Raw genomic sequence first — 20,009 nt, 5'->3', positions numbered from 1 at the left:
AGAGGTGGTTAATCGATGTTTAGAGAATTATTTACATTGTTTAACTGGTGATAGACCCAAGAAGTGAGTTCGTTAGCTTCCATGGGCAGAATGGTGGTACAATATGACCTACCACTCAGCTACTAAGATTACCCCATTTGAGGCCGTTTATAGATGTATACCACTCTCAGTTAGCTCATACACAAGTGGATTAACAAATGTGCATTAAGTCGACCAAAACCTATGCACAAGGGACCAAATATTGCAACTTTTGAAAAACAACTTATGCAATGCACAAGCAAGAATGAAGCAACTGGCCGACAAGCATCGTTCAGAAAGAGAATTTGCAATAGGAGATTGGGTTTTTCTAAGACTTCAACCATATAAACAAGTTTCAATTCGTCCTTCAACCTCCATGAAGTTGTCACTGAAATTTTATGACCCTTATAAAGTGATAGAGCATATTGGGCCTGTTGCTTATCGCTTGGAGCTTCCACAAAATTCTAAAATACACCCTGTATTTCACGTGTCTTGTTTAAAGAAGAAATTAGGCAATAAATCTACTCCTCAACAACATCTTCCTGAAGTGAATTCAAATGGTGAAGTAAAATTTCAACCTTATGTTATTTTAGAAAGGAGACTTGTGAAGAAGAACAATCAAGTCACGGTTGAGCTATTAATTCAATGGGACAATTTATCTATCAATGATGCAATATGAGAATTATATGATACCATTCAAGAAAAATTTCCAGAGTTTCTTGATAAACAACCTTGAAGACAAGGTTGTTTTAAAGGGTGGTGGAATGATAAGATCCTTTAATGAATATATTCAAATAAATCCTTTAACTTTATTTTCTTTTCTAAAATAAGTTTTAGACCTTTTCTTTTTTTCCTAGATAAGTTTTAAAAAGACATTTTCTCTTGAAAATGTATTTTTATTTTATTTTTCTTTTAGACCTTTTCTTTTGAAAATGTAGTTTATGTCTCTATTTAAAGAGACGCTATGTAATTTTGGAGGACAAGTAATTTTCCTTTTAGTTAATCAATTTCATTTGATTATTGAAGGTCGATCCCTTCGAAGTGATCACCCTATCCCCCTTTATATTTTTCTCTTTCTATTTTTCCAAGTGATAGGCCCCCGGGTTTCTATCACTGACCCCCTCCGACGGATCGCCATCCCTGCTCCACAGCCACCAAGTTTGTGCCCTCCACCATTGTGCTTTGAGATACCACTAGTAAGAAGCAAACGGGATCGACGAAATAACTATGTTACGAAGTGACACGAAGTATATAACGAAATGACTCAAACCGACATATCGAGATAGTTATCAAACACAATGCAGAACCCTAACATATAAGGATGGACTGGATCATAAATGAAAATATTAGAAAAAAAATTTGGGTTGCACCTATTGAGGGAAAACTTCAGGAGACATATTTAAATGGTACAAATATATACTTAGATGACCAAAAAAATACTCCATTTAGGTAAGGTAAAACTAGGACAAATATCCATATTAAACGAGAAAGAGGAAAATAATAATAAAGTAAGATAAAATTTATTTAAATATAAATCATGATAAAGTGGGGGATATAATCTAATGGTGTAGAAGGATCCATATAACTGACTTCATCTAGTAGAATTAGACTTAGTTGTTATTATTGTTGTCGCTGTATTAACTTAAATTGTATTAACTCTGATCAAGATAGATTATTTGGAACCTACTGTGGTATTATCAGTTAATTCATTATCACTGTAGCAATTCAATTATCTATCTGTTCTTTTGTGAACCTTCTCTTGGTCATTTGGAGTGAATCCTTCATTCTTCCTTGAGTGAAGGTGCCTCCTCTCATCAAAATGCATGATATCACCACAAAATGACTTTGATGTATAGTCAAATAGTTACAAAATAAATGATGTTGACAGAAAGTGGTTAATTTAATGATAAAGATTAGTCTAAAGAATAAGTAAGATGATCGTGTTCGAAAAGACAGAAACAATTGGTACATTATTCTTGACTTAAGTGTCACTAAAATAAAGCAATCGAAAAGCTTTGAAAGATAAGGACATGAATATCAAATGGAAGTTTAAGCAGAACTTGTAAGAGTTCATTATGCCATCACAAAATATGTTTGTATTTTTTTAGAACTATATACAACAAAATCCTCTTGGATGATATCATAATCCTCTAGGAAGTAGCCATGAAAAAGAGGAAAAATCAATGACTCAGCCACAAAGTTGCATGATCATCATTTTAAAGCATTGAAAACAAATGTAAAGCGCCGTTTTGTAGGAAATTGTGGATTGCTAATGTTGGTGATTCATGTGCTGTTCTTGCAAAAGGTGGAGATGTTATACAGTTAAGTGTTGATCACGAACCCAATACTGAGCGTGGGAGCATTGAGAATAGAGGTGGCTTTGTTTCAAACATGGCAGGTTCACACTACATTCCGCATAATTTTGTTTACTATTGCATTTGGTCTTATTTTGAAGATTTGTCTATGCTTATTGTTTTCTGCATCCATTTCTCGTCCAATTCAACTGTTGGTTGCATCTAAAACATTTTACCGTACGAAGACAATTTACCATGATGAGATACTTGTCTGAAAACTTCTGTTGCAAAAACAACTGGAATTGCATAATGAGATGAAACTTTCTGCTTAAAAACCAGAAATAACATGTAGCCTGAAATGTGAAACGAAGCTATAATAAATAAAAGTAATTGGTTAAACTTTTTTTTAACCAATTACCTCAGGAGACAGATAATTGGCTTAATATGTAGACAACATAACATATTTATGTTTATCTTTGTTATCAAAAAGGTTCATGGAGAAGGCTCAACGTTGCCACACACGTTGAACATTAGAGATATGTAGGTAGTTTGTCAGCATCACACAATCCGTTCTGAAGCATGAAAAGTCATCGGACTCATCTGAGCTATGATGGCTTTTGCTCCCAAAAGGCTATGACCTAATTTTCACTTTTGAAATGCCAAATGATTCAGCATTGTCCTGCAGTGCGTAGAAATAAAGAGTAAGAAAACATTAATCATATTATTAGATCTTAAAATTGATACAGAGTATAAGATTCTATATAATTAAGTTAAGAAATTCTAAACTCTATAATAAAAAAAAGAAAAAATCCAAATTGACCTAAAAGCTATAAACAAATAAATATATAATCTAACATTCCCCCTCAAACTCATGATGTTATAGCTAAAAGCATTGAGAGTTTGTCAGATAAGAAACGAAAACGTGAAGCGAAATATGTATATCTTAGTAAATATATCAGCAATCTATAGCTTTGAAGGAACAAAAGGTAATGTGATGGTGCCAATCTGAAGATGATGACGAGTAATATGATAATCAATTTCAATATATTTCGTCCGCTTATGAAAAATTGAATTGCGTGTAATTTGAATAGCACTCTGATTATCACAATATAACGAAGTAGGTTGATGAAGAGAGACACTCATATCCGCAAGTAAGCAATGCAACCAAACTATCTCACAAATAGTTGAGGCCATGACACGATACTCAGCTTCTGTGGAAGATCTAGCAATAACATTTTATTTTTTACTCTTCCAAGAAATGAGAGAATCACCAAGAAAAATGCAGAAGTCAGTGGTAGATTTGCGATCCGTAGGATCACCAGCCCAATCCGCATCAGAGCATGCACGCAGCTCAAGAGATGAAGTAGAAAGAAATAAAGGCTTTGAAATTGAGTGCTTCGAAGATACATGAGAATATGAAGAATATCAACCTAATGAACTGTAGTTGGTGCAGTGACAAATTGAGTAACCACATGAACAACATACGCAATATCTGGACGAGTCACGGTGAGATAAACCAAGCTTCCAACAATAGTTATGTACAAACTAGGATCCGACAAAGGTGAGCCATCAGATGGAGAATATCGAGCATTAGTCTCAATAGGAGTATCAACAACTCTATTATCAGTAAGACGAGCACGCTCAAACAAATTAGATATATACTTTGACTGATATAAAAGATAACATTTCGGGGAATAAGCAACCTCAATGCCCAGAAAGTAGCGTAGCATACACAAGTCTTTCATAGCAAAACAATGAGCCAATTCAGATTTCAAGGAAGCAATTCCATCAGAATCATCACCAGTAATAATCATGTCATCAATATACAATGATAAAAAAAATACGACATGTACTCGTACATCTGACAAACAATGTTGAATCATGATTACTAGGATGAAAACCAAACGAAGTAATCACTATAGAGAACTTCTCAAACCAAGCACGAGGTGCTTGCTCGAGATTATAAAGCGCTTTACGAAGCCTGCAAACTTCACCAAGTTTGTGTGAAATACCAAGAGGAGGTGTCATATAAACTTCTTCATGAAGATCACCATTTGGAAATGCATTCTTGACATCCATCTGAGATATTCTCCGTCGACAAACAGAAGTAACAACAATCAAAGTACGAACAGTTGCCATTTTTGCAATAGGAGTAAATGTTTCTTCTTAATCCATGGCATACTCCTGAGAATAACCTTTAGCAACAAGATGAGCTTTGTATCGTTCGATAGATCCATCAGATTTAGTTTTGATCTTATATACCCAACGAGAACCAATAATATGTTTTCCTAGTGGCAATGGAACCAAATCCCATGAATGACTCTGATGCAAAACAGTTAGTTCCTTAGCCATAACACTCTACCAAAGTGGGTTACAAACAACTTCTCTATAGGATTCATGCTCAGAAAGACAATGAATAGATGAAAGAAATGAAGTAAAAGAACGAGAATAACAAGAGTAAGCAAAATCTGGTAGTTTAGTAGACTTACGAACACAAGTGGATTGACAACGATGGAGAGAAGGATCATCCACAATCTCAGGAGATAATTGGGTAGTGGAAGAAGCAGGAACATATGGAGCGGATATCTCGGGAACCAAAGTATCAGATTCAGTTGAACTACCAGTATGATTTGTAGGTGAATCTTCCTTAGTATTGGTATTGAAAGGATCAATGCAAAACAGATCTGAGTTTGTCATATTATGCGAATTAGTCGGAATAAAAAAGAATAGAATATGCTCAAGAAACACAACACGACGAGAGACATACAATTTTTGAATAATGGGATCAAAGCAACGATATCCTTTTTTACTAACACTATAACCCAGAAAGACACAAAGAGCAGACCGAGAGGCTAACTTATTTCACTCTGCATGTAGACGAAGGACAAAGCAAGTACAACCAAAAACATGCAAAGAGGAATAGACAGGAGCATACCCATACAATTTTTCAAAAGGTGACAAACCTGAATTGTGTGAGGTTAGAATTCTATTAATGACATGAGCAACAGTAAAGATTGCTTCCCCCCAAAAGGTACTAGGAACATTGGCAGACAATAAAAATGAACGGACTATTTCAACAAGATGTCTATGTTTCTGTTCAACCACGCCATTTTGTTCAGGAGTATCTGTACACGAAGTTTGATGAATAGTACTATCAGAAACAAGTAAATGTGAAAATTGATTCGAAGTGTATTCACCCCCCCAAATCATAACGAAAACATTTTATGACAATATAATGTTGAGTTTTCACAAGAGCTCTAAAATTATTAAAAATTGTAAGATAATCAGACATGTGTTTCATAAGATAAACCCAACAATGACGAATGCAATCATCAATAAACAAAACATAATACCTCAAACCCCCTTTTGTAGGAATAGGAGAGGGTCCTCACACATCAGAATGGATAAGATCAAATAGAGCAGAAGAAAAAAAAAAGACTTTTAAAAAATAGTAAGGCAAAAAATTTGACCAGTTTACAACCACTACAATAAGAAATATCAGAACTTTTTAAAGGTCCTAATGCTCCTGTAGAGGCTAAACACTGCAAATGAGACGCTGAAACATGACCTAAGCGAGAGTGCCGCAAATAAAAATTAGAAGATGAACGACTCAGATGAAAAGATGATAAATCCACACTCGAAGCTACAATTTCTGGTAATTTGAGTTAATCTAAAACATAGAGTCTTCCTTGTTTATGGCCTATCCCAATCAACCTCTAAGATTACAAGTCTTGAACATAATAATTGGATGAAGAAAAAGTGACTACATATCCAGACTTACATAATTGACTAACAAAAACAAGATTTAAAATAAGACTTGGAATATAATAAACATTAGTAAGAGATAAAGAAGATGTAACAATTGAACCAACACCTACTAATGACATAGGAGTACCATCAGCAGTCACAATAGATATAGATGAACTGGAAGAAAAAGAAACAAAAGATGACAAATTGGATGACATATGATGGGAGGCACCAAAGTCCAAAATCCACAAGGATGAAAATATGCTTGAAATATTAGACGACGACAAACCTATATGAGAGGAATCTGACATGGCAGAGGGCTGTGAAGCAAGGAACTGTTGAAACTGCTCAAACATATATGAATCAGATTTTCATGAAGCATCTGCATGACCAGACATGATGACAGAACGAATAATTCTTAGAATAACCAAACTATAAGGATACACATTTGTATGATTCGGAAAAACTGATATCAGAACGATCCGTGGTCACACAAAGAATTTGAGGCAGAAAAGGATGTCAAATGTAGAAATCACTAGCACAGGGCGTCAGTGTCAAAATCAGTAGAAAAGGACGTCAGTGCCGAAAGCAGCAACGTAGGGCTTCGACATTGAAATCGTTAGAAAAAAGCGTCAGCGTCAAAATTGACAGCAAAGGACGTCGGCGTCGAAATCGATAGAAAATAGATGTCGGCACTGAAATCAACAGCAGCAAGATAGAAAATAGATGTCAACGTCGAAATCAATAGTAGTAGAAGATGACAACGACAATAGGAAGTAATAACAAGGAGCGGTAGAAAAAATTATGTCAGAAAAGAAGAACCGTTCTGATATCATATAGAAATTAAGAGAAATAAAAAATTAATCATATTATTATATCTTAAAATTGATACAAAATATAAGATTTTATATAGTTAAATTAAGAAACCCTAAACTCTATAAAAAAATCAAATTATTTAAAAAACTATAAACAAATAAAATTATAATTTAACAAAAAATCATGAAGAAAACTCAACGTTGCCACACACCTTAAAATGGGAAAATTTTTAAAATAGACATAAATAGTAAAATTATTACAAAAATAGGTAAAATTAAAACTTTTTACCAATCTAGATGAGATGAATTCATATCCGGGATTTAAATCCCGGTACTTATTATTTTTTATTTATTCCCTTATATTCCGGGATTTAAATCCCGGATATGTATTAATTACCGGGATTTAAATCCCGGTACTTTTTTTTTATTTTTTTTACAAATTGTTTCATTTTTCATTTGCTTAAGTTTTATTTTTTTTTAAAAAAAAATTCAAATTCGTAATAATTTTTTATAATTTCTTTTAAAAGCTAATTTGTTTTATTAACATATGTTTAAATAATAATAATAAATTATATTTATATTTATTAAATATATTATAAGTTATTTTAGAAAATAATTTCAATAAACTGAAAATAAAAGATATTCTGAGATTTAGCAAATATATTAATATTATCACATCTAAATATAAGGAAAATCGACATTTATATTATTGGTAGAAAGATTGTCACGTCTAAATATAAAAATATTTATCAAATATGCTACAAATTATATTCAATCGGTACCACATCTCGGACGTCGACGATTTCGGTGTGGAAGAAATCGTCTGAGAAAAGGAATTCTACCACTCGTATTTCGCTCATGTGATTGTTGGATTATAGCGTCGTTATGTGCATCATTTCCAGCCTCTTCGTCATCCCTATGATTGCCCTCTTGTGGATCATCATCATTAGCTTCAGATAAATGGGAACGCATACTAGATATATCTACTGATTGGAGGTTAGACATTGTGGACATGCGTTCCATTTGAAATGGAGCAAAAATATTTGTAGAAAGAGTAAAATAATCAGGTCCCAAACTACCTTGAAAATGAGAGCCTGATTCAAACATTGAAAATTCTAAAGTGGTCGGGTGGCCAAAATCTCTATCGGTTGGCAACGATGATGGACCCGGAAATGGCTCTGAAGATGATTGGGGATCGGAGTAGTGGCCAAACCCACCTGATGTGAGATAACCACCAAAACTTGTTCGGGCTTGTGTGAATGAAGATGAGCCAGCTTGCATTGATAGATCTCTCCAGACTGGCGGTTCATAAATAGTATCACAGCTCATACGAGGAGGATCGACATACCTTTTGCCTTGGTTGACGAGTTCTCGGACCTTTACCTGATGGTGCATTAGCGGTAGGAGTGAACCCATAATCAGGAATATGCATATCATCCTGAATGATATATTCACTTGGGTAGTCCATGTATCTTCGCTGCTCTCCAAAAGCTCCAAGAATAGCCCTAGCCATCCGGTTATGCTGTCATCCGATCGGAGCATTTTCTGAGCATGATGAGATCCATGCTCTCTTGTGAGTATCAATCTAGCAGAAGAAGAAAAAAATAAATATAATGATTGTTAAAGTGCAATTGAATATTAATTTATGAAACAATTAGAGAATTTGGTGATATCTTACACTTCCTACATGAGTGGCCCCCTCGATTGTCATAAATCTTCGCGTTACTCGCCTGTACCAGTCTCCATATTGACTATGATAGTGTTGGGTCAATAAACTGGTATTACAGTGAACCACAAATTGTTGGCGGTTATTCCAAATGTTAATCTCTTTTGCCCATTCAACTCTCCAATCAACGTCATACTTTCCCTTTTAACTGGTTGAATGATAACCACAATGACGAAAAGGAGGAATAGGGATAAACTGGAGCCAGCCGAATTACCGTCGTACCCTATCTGGATAATACCATTCGACGACATTGAAGCATATCAAGGGTACTCGAGCCGTCCAAATGTCCTGCCCAGATAGACAAATCAGATCTAACTGGTGAATAAATTGAGCATATGGCTCCCAAGAGATCTACATAATGTCATAACAATTAGTCTTTACATTAATATAGCTAACATTGTAAACGACAAAAGTTAAAATAGCAAAGATCTTACTTGGTGGTGTGTTTGAACGTCGAATTCATATCTCCATCCCTGCAAAGTGAATCACGGTGATTGTCGCGCTTCTTTCTTACCTGCCCACCTGAAATCATAATTTTATCAAGTGAATGAGCATATAATACTTTAATATGAAATAATATGAACAAATAACTATTGCACCTAGTCCAAAGCGGAAGCATGGGTGTATGTTCTATCCCACCCCTAATAATAGGACGACATTGAGTGAATCGCTCCCATGCCCATAGCTGCAGAAGCAATAAGGGACCCGATATCTGACTAATATATGGGTCAACGACATTACACAAATTGTGGTATAAGTATGCAAGGCATGCGCTACCCCAACTATACTCTTGCATGCGATGTAAATCCTCAACAAATTGAAAGAACATGTCATGCACATAACCCTCTGTTTTAGAGCCCATCAGATCACCACCTATCATTCACAATATAGTATCACGAACATAACACTGTATAGTTTCGTCGGTTGCATTGGTGGGAAGTTTCGTTAGATCGAAGGTTTTAGCCAGCCAGCTAATTGAAAGACGTCTCGGCTTCATATTAGAGGGGTGTAGAACTTGATCAAGGAACCTTAAACAATAGTCATATATGTCAACATTCGCTCTACCAGATATCGCTGACCCATGAATAGGTAGACCCAACAGAATTGCAACATCTTGCAAAGTTACCGTCATCTCTCCTTCGGGCATGTGAAATGAATGTGTTTCCGGCCTCCATCTCTCAAGAAGAGCAGTAATAAGTGCTCCATCAATACGACGATATCCAACCTGGAAAACCCCTAAGAATCCTGCTACGCTCATCCAATAAATAAAACGATCATTTTGAATATTATACTCATTTTGATGTAGACTGGTTCGCTTCACAAGCAAAGGTTCAAGGTAACTAGCGTCATATGACTCACCGCGACTTGCTCTAACCTGAAGAAACATTGTACAACAAATTAATTTTATCATAACCATAACATATGTGCACAAATACAATGACAAAGAAATTAACGACACAATTTATTTTATTACCACATTATCCCATACTGTTTCGGATCTATGCGACATCTGCAGATGTAATAACTCGCCATCAACTGGACCTGGATGTCTAAGGTAATCGGCACGTCCATGCCTGCAGTCCATATCTATACACAGATACAAATTAATATATGTATATCAGATATTATATCATACTTATACACATAATCTTTGTTAATATAAGTACGTCATACATAAAATTTATAATGTCTTACAAAGTTAATTAAAAAACACATGTCTTACAAAGTTATAAAATATTTGAAGTTACACATGAACAAAAAGAATTAAACATGTGGACAAATTTTTCTATTATGTCCAGGTTGCCCATACCGTCGACAATGTTGCACTCCGCTTGTGGATGGTCCAACGTCCATCTCATTTCTCCTTCTTCCCGCTGGCTTACCCTTTTTTCTCTTCGTGTCTGGGTCAAGTATTAAGCATCGACCATCATCACCTTCCATAATTGGCCAATATGCCTCATTACCCAAGGGATGAAAACTACTTTTATAGCATTTGATCGCAGTTGACAATAAATACACAGCATCTATATAGATAAAATAATCTCTTCCAGTTGCCATACATACTGCTATTGCATGCGAACAATGTATCTTCATCCCTTGAAATTTTCCACAACTACAATGTTGAAGGCGAAGATGTACCATTTGCTTATTACCTCCTTTTCGCATTTCACGGGAGTATCCAGTCTTCACTTCAAAAACTCCATTTTCACGATTAAAAGAGGTTACCTGATGGGTGTACGCAACTTTCAAACGTCTATCAAGTAATATGAGGCACTGCGAAGTGTACACTTTGTCATTGACCATCTGATCAGAGTACACATTTCTTCTGTTATCAAAGTACTTGACCATGTTATAAATTGTGTGCTCGATAAGGGCAGCAACAGGTAAACGACGTGCATCTTTCAAAACTGAATTGACGCATTCGGTTACATTTGTATTCACATGCCCATATCTGTGACCCCCATCATGGGACATTGACCATTTTTCTATTGGGAGCGATGAAATCCAGTTCCATGCCTCATCATTCCTCTCTTTTACCCGCTCCAAAACTCGTTCACATTTTCTTACTTGACACGCCCTCCCTATAATGTGACATCGGTTAGATGTTGTATATAAAACATGTATGCATAAGTATTAATAGCATTGTGAAGTTTTGTAACCGTACCAGCCTTTATGAGTAAATTCTTGAGTCCAACATTTTTGAAGCGTGTGTTAAAATTGCTGGCCACATGACGGAGGCAATAGCGATGTTTTGCATGAGTTTCATCCCAACCGAGATATTGGTTATTCATTGTCTGCATAATTCCAATATGTCTATCGGAAATGACACATATACCATCACACCTTACTACATGCGTTTGAAGGAGCGCCATGAACCATCCCCAACTGTCCACATTCTCGGACTCTACCAGCGCATAAGCCAGTGGAATCACAGAGTTATCTCCATCAATGGTTGTTGCAATTAGGAGTGAATGTTTATACTTACCATAAAGGAAAGTTCCATCAATTTGGATCACTGGCTTTGTGAACTCGATACTGTCAATAGCTGGTTTGAATGACCAAAATAGCCGACGCAAAATTTTTTTGTTGAATTCAACTGCACGATGCCTGACATGAGTGTGATCATCGAATGCCCACCATACAACACTTCCAGGATTTGTCTGTTGCAAAGCTGCAAAGAAATGTGGTAGACGTTGGTATGATTCATCCCAATCACCCCAAATTCTGGAAATAGCTTTCTGTTTAGCCTCCCATGCTTTCCTATAGGAGGGTTTGAAATGCAACCAATTGTGAATTTCAACGATAATACTTCCAACTGACTTGAATGGATCTTTCTTCACCCCTTCCAATATGCAGTTGCATATAAAGTTTGAGTCCAATTGTCTGTGATCAAGCGATATAGCCCTCGCAACACATGTGTGTGGACCTTTATATCGTGTTATGCCCCATCCTCCACCAAGTTTCTTTAGCCTTGCTGCACGTAACTGCCAACTACACTCATATTTAGTGTTCCTACATACGACTGACCAAACACGCGAACTTGACTCAGCAACCTCATATTCTTGACTGCAATTCAAGGAATACTGTTTAACTGCATTAATTACATCTTCCTTCTCTTGAAGCTCCAATGTTGTATCAAATTCTGTACCAACTACCATTCCAACTGTGTTACCCACTGATCCGATCCAATCTGCTGAAACAGGGCAGTTGCCTCCTACAGTAAACTGAAATGCTTCAGGCACTTCGATCATTGCCTCTTCCTCACAATCGTCTTGACCAAATAGCCCATCACTATCTTCCTCTTCTGAAGGGTTGGACTGACAATCATTTGTTGCTATTGGTATGTCAATACTCTCAGGTAGTGGGACATCTGAATGGCTCAATACACGAAAAGACTCCATAACTTCATCTGATGGACCAACCTCATCATAAATACTTGCGCCGAGACTTGGTTCGAATGGAGCTTCAGACAATGCCTGATTCGGAATATACACACTTCGTCGATCACATTGTAGAGTTGAATCACCAAACGGTTGAGAACTTGGAGCACATACACTGTGACGACTAGGCAGTATAAAAGGATCACCAATTAGCTCTGAAGTAGGAGCATATACACTATGCCTACCACTTTGCATAACAGGTTCATGCAAAAGACCCAAACTACGATCACAAAAACTTCGTCTACCACCCAGCTCTACCTCCTGAGTACATACACTTCTCCTACCCTTAACTCGATATTTTCTAGTTTTCACATATAGCTGAGGATAACTTGTACTTTCAACAAGAGCAATACTATCAACAAGGGCACGTATATCATCACCATCTTTGACCTCCATACAATAATAATGGATGACTCCATTTGACATACAAGGCAATCTATATATTATATCAGATATAATATCATCTGATCGGAGCTCCAATTTCTGGCTTATGGACTCAACAAGGTCACTATACTCAAAGCTCTCTTGCAAAAACACTACTCGATGCGACCCTCCTTCATAATCTGCACCGTGCTCACCCTCAACGATCCTACCTCCATAGCTAACAAGGACTTTTATTCTTGAAGTCATTCTACAATAAATAAGTAATGGTACACCAAATTTTAAATAAACTATAATTTGTAAACATAAAAAAATTCTCAACAAACAAAATATCATAACACGCTTTTTTAATTAAACTAATGAAATAAATTATTTTTTATTTTCACATCTCTTAAATTAATATTTTTCATTAGTTTAAAATTTAAATTTGTTATCAAGATAAGGTTATTTTAAACACATCAAAATTTTATTTAATAATAAACTAAATGTACTAATTACATTATGCTTAATAATACTTTAAAAAAAGCAAAAACCTATACAACTAAATTACTAACGAGTTATAATACAAATCTAATATAAAAACTACATAGGATACAAACACTATATATTTTCACATACCTCAAATATAATATTTAATATTACTAACTTAAAAAATTTCTCATGGAAAATCTCAAGTTTAAAATTACATACTAAAATTTTCTTAATTAATATTAAATACTAATAAATTCATTTCACTTACTAGATGCATAATAATAAAATTAAAAAATTTACTTACTAATTAATTTTTTTTAAAATTATTGTTAATTCTACTTTCAAATGGCAAAAGTAAGTTGAATATTTAGTTTGTAATCATGTCAGAGGAATAATACAGAGTGATTTTTCTAATTACAATAAGAAGAAAAAATAGACTGATCATATTATTTCCAGAGACGAATTAATATCTGCTAGTTTTAAAGAAAAAGAAAGAAAAGGGTACAGATTAATTAATTAAATATTGTAATTCAAAAGGCCGAATAAAAGTTTTGATTGATTGAGCATAATGTTAATTCATTGGTAATTAGAAAAATAATTAAAATGTGAATTTAAGTTGTCAAATAATTAAGAGTGTAAATTGTAAATGATTTAATAATAATAAAATTAAATGATTTAAATTGATTAAATTATTTAATTAATTAAAATAATTTTGAAAATCAATTACTCGTGTTTTTTTAGGATTATATTAAAATATTAAAGTATTTTTTTATGAACTCAAAAAAGGATAGATTGTAGACAAATCTTTAAGATAATTCTACCATATAAGCGAGTGTATTTATCTTTTTTTATGTCTTTAAATTATTTTTATCTGTGAATAAATAATTAAATTATATATATATATTGTATATTATTTTAAAAAAGGTATATAATTGATATTATATATGACTTAATATTGATATTTATCTAACAAGATTTAAACGAAGGAAAAATTAAAAGTTAAACTGAGTGCTCTATATTTTTTTTCGTCAACACTTATCAAATTATACAGATTAAGACAAGGATTCTATTCAAAGTTATAGCTCAGTACAATTCTAATTTCTAGATCCGTCCCTGATTATTTCATGTAATTAACAAGTTTTTAAGCTGTCACAAAATCAATAATTATAATTACTTATTTTTTAAAAAAATAAAACTAACTTGAAAGAAACTTGATGATATCTATTTGAATTGTTTAATTCATTTATTTGAGATTTAAGCAACCGATATCGGAAGATAAATAAATCTTTAATGTACTTGTAGAAATGCTCTTGAGATAAAAAAAATACCTGTTTTATCACAATTTTTCTCTTCCTAGCTCGTTCACAGCCTCAATTGCTTTGAAATCTTTCCTTCATAGCCTCGCTTCTCACAATTAATTCATTATACATTTATATAGAGAATGATGCGCTGCGCATGTTAATTAATGACTGTTGCTCAATTAATCAATCTGACATGTCAGCGGGATTCCTGCCCATTAAATATCAGCATGATGCGCTACGCATGTTAATTAATGATTGTTGCTGATTAGCAGGATTCGCGTGACATGTTTGTATGTCAGCGTGATTTCTGTTCGTTGTATGTCAGCGAAATTTCCGTTGCAAATTTATTAAGATTCCATTTGATTACGTTTTGCATGGAGCCGCGTCGAGAAAACTTTAGCGGAAACTTTAATGGGACCATAGCATATGCGGCTCAATACAAAATCAATAATTATAATTATTTTTTTTAAAAAATAAAACTTAAGCAAATGAAAAATGAAACAATTTGTAAAAAAAATTAAAAAAAAGTACCAAGATTTAAATCCCGGTAATTAATACATATCTAGGATTTATATCCCGGAATATAAGGGAATAAATAAAAAATAATAAGTACCGGTATTTAAATCCCGGATATGAATTCATCTCATCTAGATTGATAAAAAATTTTAATTTTACTTATATTTTTTAAAAAAATTTAATTTTACTTATTTTTTAAATAACTTTACTATTTATGCCTATTTTAAAAAATTCTCCCCTTAACATTAGAGACATACAGGTAATTTGTCATCATCACACAATCGGTTCTGATTCCTGAAGCACGAAAAGTCATCGGACTCATCTGAGCTATGATGGCTTTTGCTCCCAAAAGGCTATGACCTAACTTTCACTTTCGAAATGCCAAATGATTCAGCATTGTCCTGTAGTGTAGGTTTGCTTTTCGCACCCTCAAAAAAAAAAAACACTGAAGAAAGTGCCCTGCTTCACTGTCAGGACTAGGGACCTTCTGCAGCTGTACCTACTATGCACCTCAAAAGCATTCATATTGAATTATATGTAAATATGTTGCTTTCTTCTGATTCTTCGTCTTTGCTAACAAACATTTGTGTCTACTGTGAGAAATGCTCATGGCCACTGTATAACGTTCTCAGGAGATGTTCCCAGAGTCAATGGCCAGTTAGCCGCTTCACGTGCTTTCGGAGACAAAAGCCTCAAGTCACATCTGAGTTCAGATCCAGATATACGCTCCGAAGATGTGACTGCTGACATCGATCTACTGATCCTTGCGAGTGATGGCTTGTGGAAGGTTTGCTTCAAATATTGCCCTCTCTTTTAGTAACTGATGTTCTTATCTCCTACTGTTTCCATCGCACTAATCCTATTCAGGTAATGAGCAACGAAGAGGCAGTGGATATTGCTAGAAAGTACAAAGATCCACAAGCAGCAGCAAGGCCGCTGGCAACGGAAGCAGTGAACAGTGTCATCAAGGATGATATCTCTTGCATCGTTGTTCAACTAAGGGCATAAAGATTATCTAACTTGTTGTCGATTATTAAATATTGCCAGGAAGCGATAACGACCGGAAGACAACAAGGGAAACGCGTAAGTAACCTTGAGTGTTAGCCTAGTAGAGCTCCTGCTGTTCCAATTCTTCTGTATATTGTTGGTTCAACTGTGGTTGATTTCTTTGATGTTTTAGTTGAGGAATGTATTATTGGTATGGGTGGAAGTGGAATGACTTTTTCTCCCTTAAAATTTCAAGGCGACTTGTACCATGAAATCTTTGTCTTTGCCTCTTGTTACTCCTAGATTTGATTTTAAAGCATAGATTAGTTTGGGATGAAGCCAATGCTTGCTTGGTAACAACAACGACAACAACATCCGTTGCAAGTTATAAATACGTTATAAACTATGTTATGTTCCAGTTAGTTTGTACATGTCTGGGCGTTGAAAGCGTCCCGTTAATCATACCTGTTAATGATTGGCCAGGGGAGCAGGGCCCTCTTGGTGTCTCATGAGCAAGTTACCTTTACTAAACCTTGAAATGAGGGAGATCCCCTGTTTAACTCAAGTAGGGAAGTGATTTCTCATCGCTATGCTAGTGGACACCTTACTCCTTTCGTCATGGATGTCCTTTTCTAACGCTGTGGATGGACCTAAAACCGTGACTTTTGCGTGGGAGTGACACGGATAAGTTACACACTCTCTTTTACATCCAATAGGGGGCGCACGGACTGATCGCGAGGCCGCTGCCACCGTTACGCCGACGGGATGCCACGCTGCCTCAACTTCACCCTCGCCCGGGACCGATGCCACCGCCGTGTCTTCCTTGCGGCCGGCCTCCGCCCTACCTCCACTGCGCTCTTCGACGGGGCCACCGTCCACTGCTGGGTTCCCTCCCGACCCGATCTCTCCCGCACCCCACTCCTCCTCATTCACGGCTTTGGCGCCACCGCCATATGGCAGTGGTCCGTCTATATCCGCCCCCTCCTCCGCGCCGGATTCGACCTCTACGTTCCCGACCTTCTCTTCTTTGGCGCTTCCTCCTCCCTGGGCCCAGATCGCTCCGAGTCTTACCAGGCTCGCTGCGTCGCGGCCGCCATGGACGCTCTCGGCGTCCGGCGTTTTTGCCTCGTGGGAGTGAGCTATGGCGGGTTCGTGGCGTACCGATTGGCGGCGATGTATCCTGCCGCGGTGGAGCGGGTAGTGCTTTGCGGCGCCGGCGTGTGCCTCGAGGAGCGTGATCTCGTGTCGGGGCTCTTCGTCGTGTCGGACGTAGGGGAGGCGTTACAACTTCTGCTTCCCCAGCGGCCGGAGAATCTCCGACAGCTTGTCCGTCTTTCCTTCGTCCGGCCGCCGCCGGTGTTGCCGTCCTGCTTCCTCCGGGATTACATACAGGTTTTGGCACCGAACAATTTCTTTCTCAACTAAACGCTGAACTAAATATACTTGTTTGAAGAAACCTAACCATCAAGCTCGGTTTCTTCCTGAACATTAATGAAAGTCATACTCATAGATCTCCATTTTTCCTAATAATGAGCAGAATTACTAAATCAATGTTCATTTCTGATGAAGTTGTAATTCTTGTCAATGACTATTCTGGTTTCTGTCGAGAGCTTGGTGTATCAATGGTATTGGAATTACTTTGACGATTAGTTTTGCTGCCTGCGGCAGGTGATGTGTTCAAAGCATCGGAAAGAGAAGACAGAGTTGATCTATACTTTGGTTAAAGAAAGGAAACTCACAGATCTTCCAAGGATTACCCAGGTAGTTTCATCATCTCATGCTATTCAAATCTTAAATCTCATAGAAAAATGAATCTTCTTCTCTTAATAGACTCCATAGACCTGCTATTTTTCTTACAAGAACATCATAATTGAATCCAAACAACTTTGTATCTTGAACTGTTTGATAACGCAAGTGTGATAAGTGAATGGCCTCGCCCTCTCTATGCAGTCTACTTTGATACTCTGGGGAGAGCAAGATCGAATTTTTCCATTAGAATTGGGTCACAGATTGAAGAGGTCAGTTAAGCATATCATATTAAACTTTCACTTGGATTGCATATGATTTCAATCAAAAACACGCAGGCATTTAGGGGACAATGCAAGACTAATAGTCATCCACAATGCCGGGCATGCTGTTAATCTTGAGAAATCAAAAGATATTTGTCAGCATATAATAAGATTTTTTCATGATTCTCCCACAAAAAATTACAATGGGCAGCAAGCACCTCTACTTTCAGGTAAAGACTATTTCTGAATTTAGATTGAATCACCAAAGAATTGCAGAATCTACAACATGTTTTATTTTTAAATAATCTTTTCTGTTTTACAATGTATCTGAAACACCCCAGTAAGTTACAAGACAAGTACCATTGAACAAATAGTTAAGACTTAAACTTAATAGTTGTATTGAATTTGGTTCTTGAATATATGACCCATTTGATTTTCAGACGTTCACTTTTGATAAACATGGTGATGACTAACATGGTAATGACTTGGCAGAAAGCTAAGCGATAACTTGGTAGCAAGATAAGTTAGCAAATACTTAACGAAATTACTAGCCTAGGTATTTAACCCATAAATCTGATAAAATCCAAACCTGTCTAAAACACTTGTTCTTACTGCTTGGTTTCCTTAAATGGGTTTGGATTCTATAAGGTTTAAGCTATCACAAATAGAGTCGTGTAATTTCATCTGCAATTTAGTGACTTGGCTTTTTGTTTGGTCATCACCATCCATCAAGCTTACAATAATTGATTAGATTTGATGGGGTTTTATAGGAGAGACATGAACTTCCAACTGCCACTCTAATTTCATGCAAGGTTGATTGACTAACCACTCATCACAAAAAAAATTCCGATATCAAAGTTGATTGACCAACTATTTATCTCAACAGCTCTTCAATATGACTAACCATTTATTTTAAAAGCCTAGTTTTTATGAAAGAGGTCAATTTCTATATTTATGATGTTAATAATTATGATAGGTTTGGAAATCCAAACAAATGTGTCGAGTAAACTTATCAATTATCCCATTTTAAGTGGTGGTACTAAATCACAGAACCATACAGAGTTTTATACTTTATTCATCAGTTTTCTCTAGTTAGCTCTAGTTTTCTTGGAAACTTCACTAGGTAGATCGGAATGTAAATCTTTCACTTTAGCTTTATCCGTTTCTTTTCTTTTTTCTTTGTATAGACGCAGTATGATCACCGAGTGAGTTTCAAATACTGACCTGTATTCAATAATCAAAGAAGATGAAGATGGTATGAAGCATACATTCCCTCCATGCTCATCATATTGTTACTTGAGCCGACCTTTTAGGTTTTGCTGAGCTAGGTTCTACGGCTAGAACCTTACGAAGACATCTCTTTGTAAATCATGCAGAGATTTGATACAACAAAACTCCAGCATCTCCAACTACTGTTGTGTTAAATTAGTGAAATTGCATTTCATGACGAACAAGGATTGTTGTGACTACTTGTGCAATTTTTGTCATTGTTATACAAAGATACAATTTTGTGAATGGATTATACATCCTATATCTTTCAGGCTATATATAGTTTTGAGTTATTTTTTCATAATTAAATTTTTAAGAAAATATGTGTTGTCTCCACGGGGTGTGGTACAGTCATAAATGGATAAAAGATATTCCAACTTATTAAGATAGTGATACTGGTTTTTTTGAATCATTTACAGCTACCTCTTTTGGAAACTGTAATAATGTTCATAGTGGAGTGGGAGTTGTCCGTAAGAGTTGGTACCGTTAGTATTTATATCGGTAATTACTTCAATAAATTCTTGGATGTAAAAT

General features: G+C 35.7%; 2 protein-coding genes across 3 annotated transcripts; both read left to right on the top strand.

Annotated features, from left to right (window-relative positions):
- The first annotated feature begins 15,588 nt into the window (after nucleotides 1-15,588).
- LOC121995067 (probable protein phosphatase 2C 10) lies at nucleotides 15,589-16,218 on the top strand. Its single transcript, XM_042548906.1, has 3 exons — nucleotides 15,589-15,622; nucleotides 15,843-15,997; nucleotides 16,078-16,218. The coding sequence occupies exons 1-3, from the start codon at nucleotides 15,589-15,591 to the stop codon at nucleotides 16,216-16,218; spliced, it is 330 nt and encodes a 109-aa protein (XP_042404840.1).
- On the top strand, nucleotides 15,772-19,721 carry LOC121996999 (2-hydroxy-6-oxononadienedioate/2-hydroxy-6-oxononatrienedioate hydrolase-like). 2 transcript variants are annotated; one of them, XM_042551204.1, is made up of 7 exons: nucleotides 15,772-15,997; nucleotides 16,078-16,293; nucleotides 16,914-17,589; nucleotides 17,866-17,958; nucleotides 18,148-18,215; nucleotides 18,327-18,436; nucleotides 19,394-19,721. In XM_042551204.1, the coding sequence occupies exons 3-7, from the start codon at nucleotides 16,963-16,965 to the stop codon at nucleotides 19,402-19,404; spliced, it is 909 nt and encodes a 302-aa protein (XP_042407138.1). In that variant the 5' UTR covers nucleotides 15,772-15,997; nucleotides 16,078-16,293; nucleotides 16,914-16,962; the 3' UTR covers nucleotides 19,405-19,721. The 2 variants fall into 2 exon arrangements, with proteins under 2 accessions (XP_042407138.1, XP_042407137.1); XM_042551203.1 differs by lacking the exons at nucleotides 15,772-15,997; nucleotides 16,078-16,293 and having other exon boundaries at nucleotides 16,844-17,589; nucleotides 18,282-18,436.
- The last annotated feature ends 288 nt before the right edge of the window (nucleotides 19,722-20,009 follow it).

The sequence above is a fragment of the Zingiber officinale genome, chromosome 6A, assembly GCF_018446385.1.
Source record: "Zingiber officinale cultivar Zhangliang chromosome 6A, Zo_v1.1, whole genome shotgun sequence".
Lineage (NCBI taxonomy): Eukaryota > Viridiplantae > Streptophyta > Magnoliopsida > Zingiberales > Zingiberaceae > Zingiber > Zingiber officinale.
The sequence above is the reverse complement of the archived record's forward strand: the minus strand, read 5'-3'. Positions and strand labels throughout refer to the sequence as shown.

What these genes read in the sequence shown, in the direction of transcription:
- LOC121995067 (XM_042548906.1), top strand. Translation starts at nt 15,589, where the DNA reads ATGCCAAATGATTCAGCATTGTCCTGTAGTGTAG. An exon ending in AGCATTGTCCTGTAGTGTAG is followed by an intron (nt 15,623 to 15,842) that starts GTTTGCTTTTCG and finishes TAACGTTCTCAG; the next exon opens with GAGATGTTCCCAGAGTCAAT. An exon ending in CGAGTGATGGCTTGTGGAAG is followed by an intron (nt 15,998 to 16,077) that starts GTTTGCTTCAAA and finishes AATCCTATTCAG; the next exon opens with GTAATGAGCAACGAAGAGGC.
- LOC121996999 (XM_042551203.1), top strand. Translation starts at nt 16,963, where the DNA reads ATGCCACGCTGCCTCAACTTCACCCTCGCCCGGGACCGATGCCACCGC. An exon ending in TCCTCCGGGATTACATACAG is followed by an intron (nt 17,590 to 17,865) that starts GTTTTGGCACCG and finishes TGCCTGCGGCAG; the next exon opens with GTGATGTGTTCAAAGCATCG. An exon ending in TTGGGTCACAGATTGAAGAG is followed by an intron (nt 18,216 to 18,281) that starts GTCAGTTAAGCA and finishes AAAAACACGCAG; the next exon opens with GCATTTAGGGGACAATGCAA.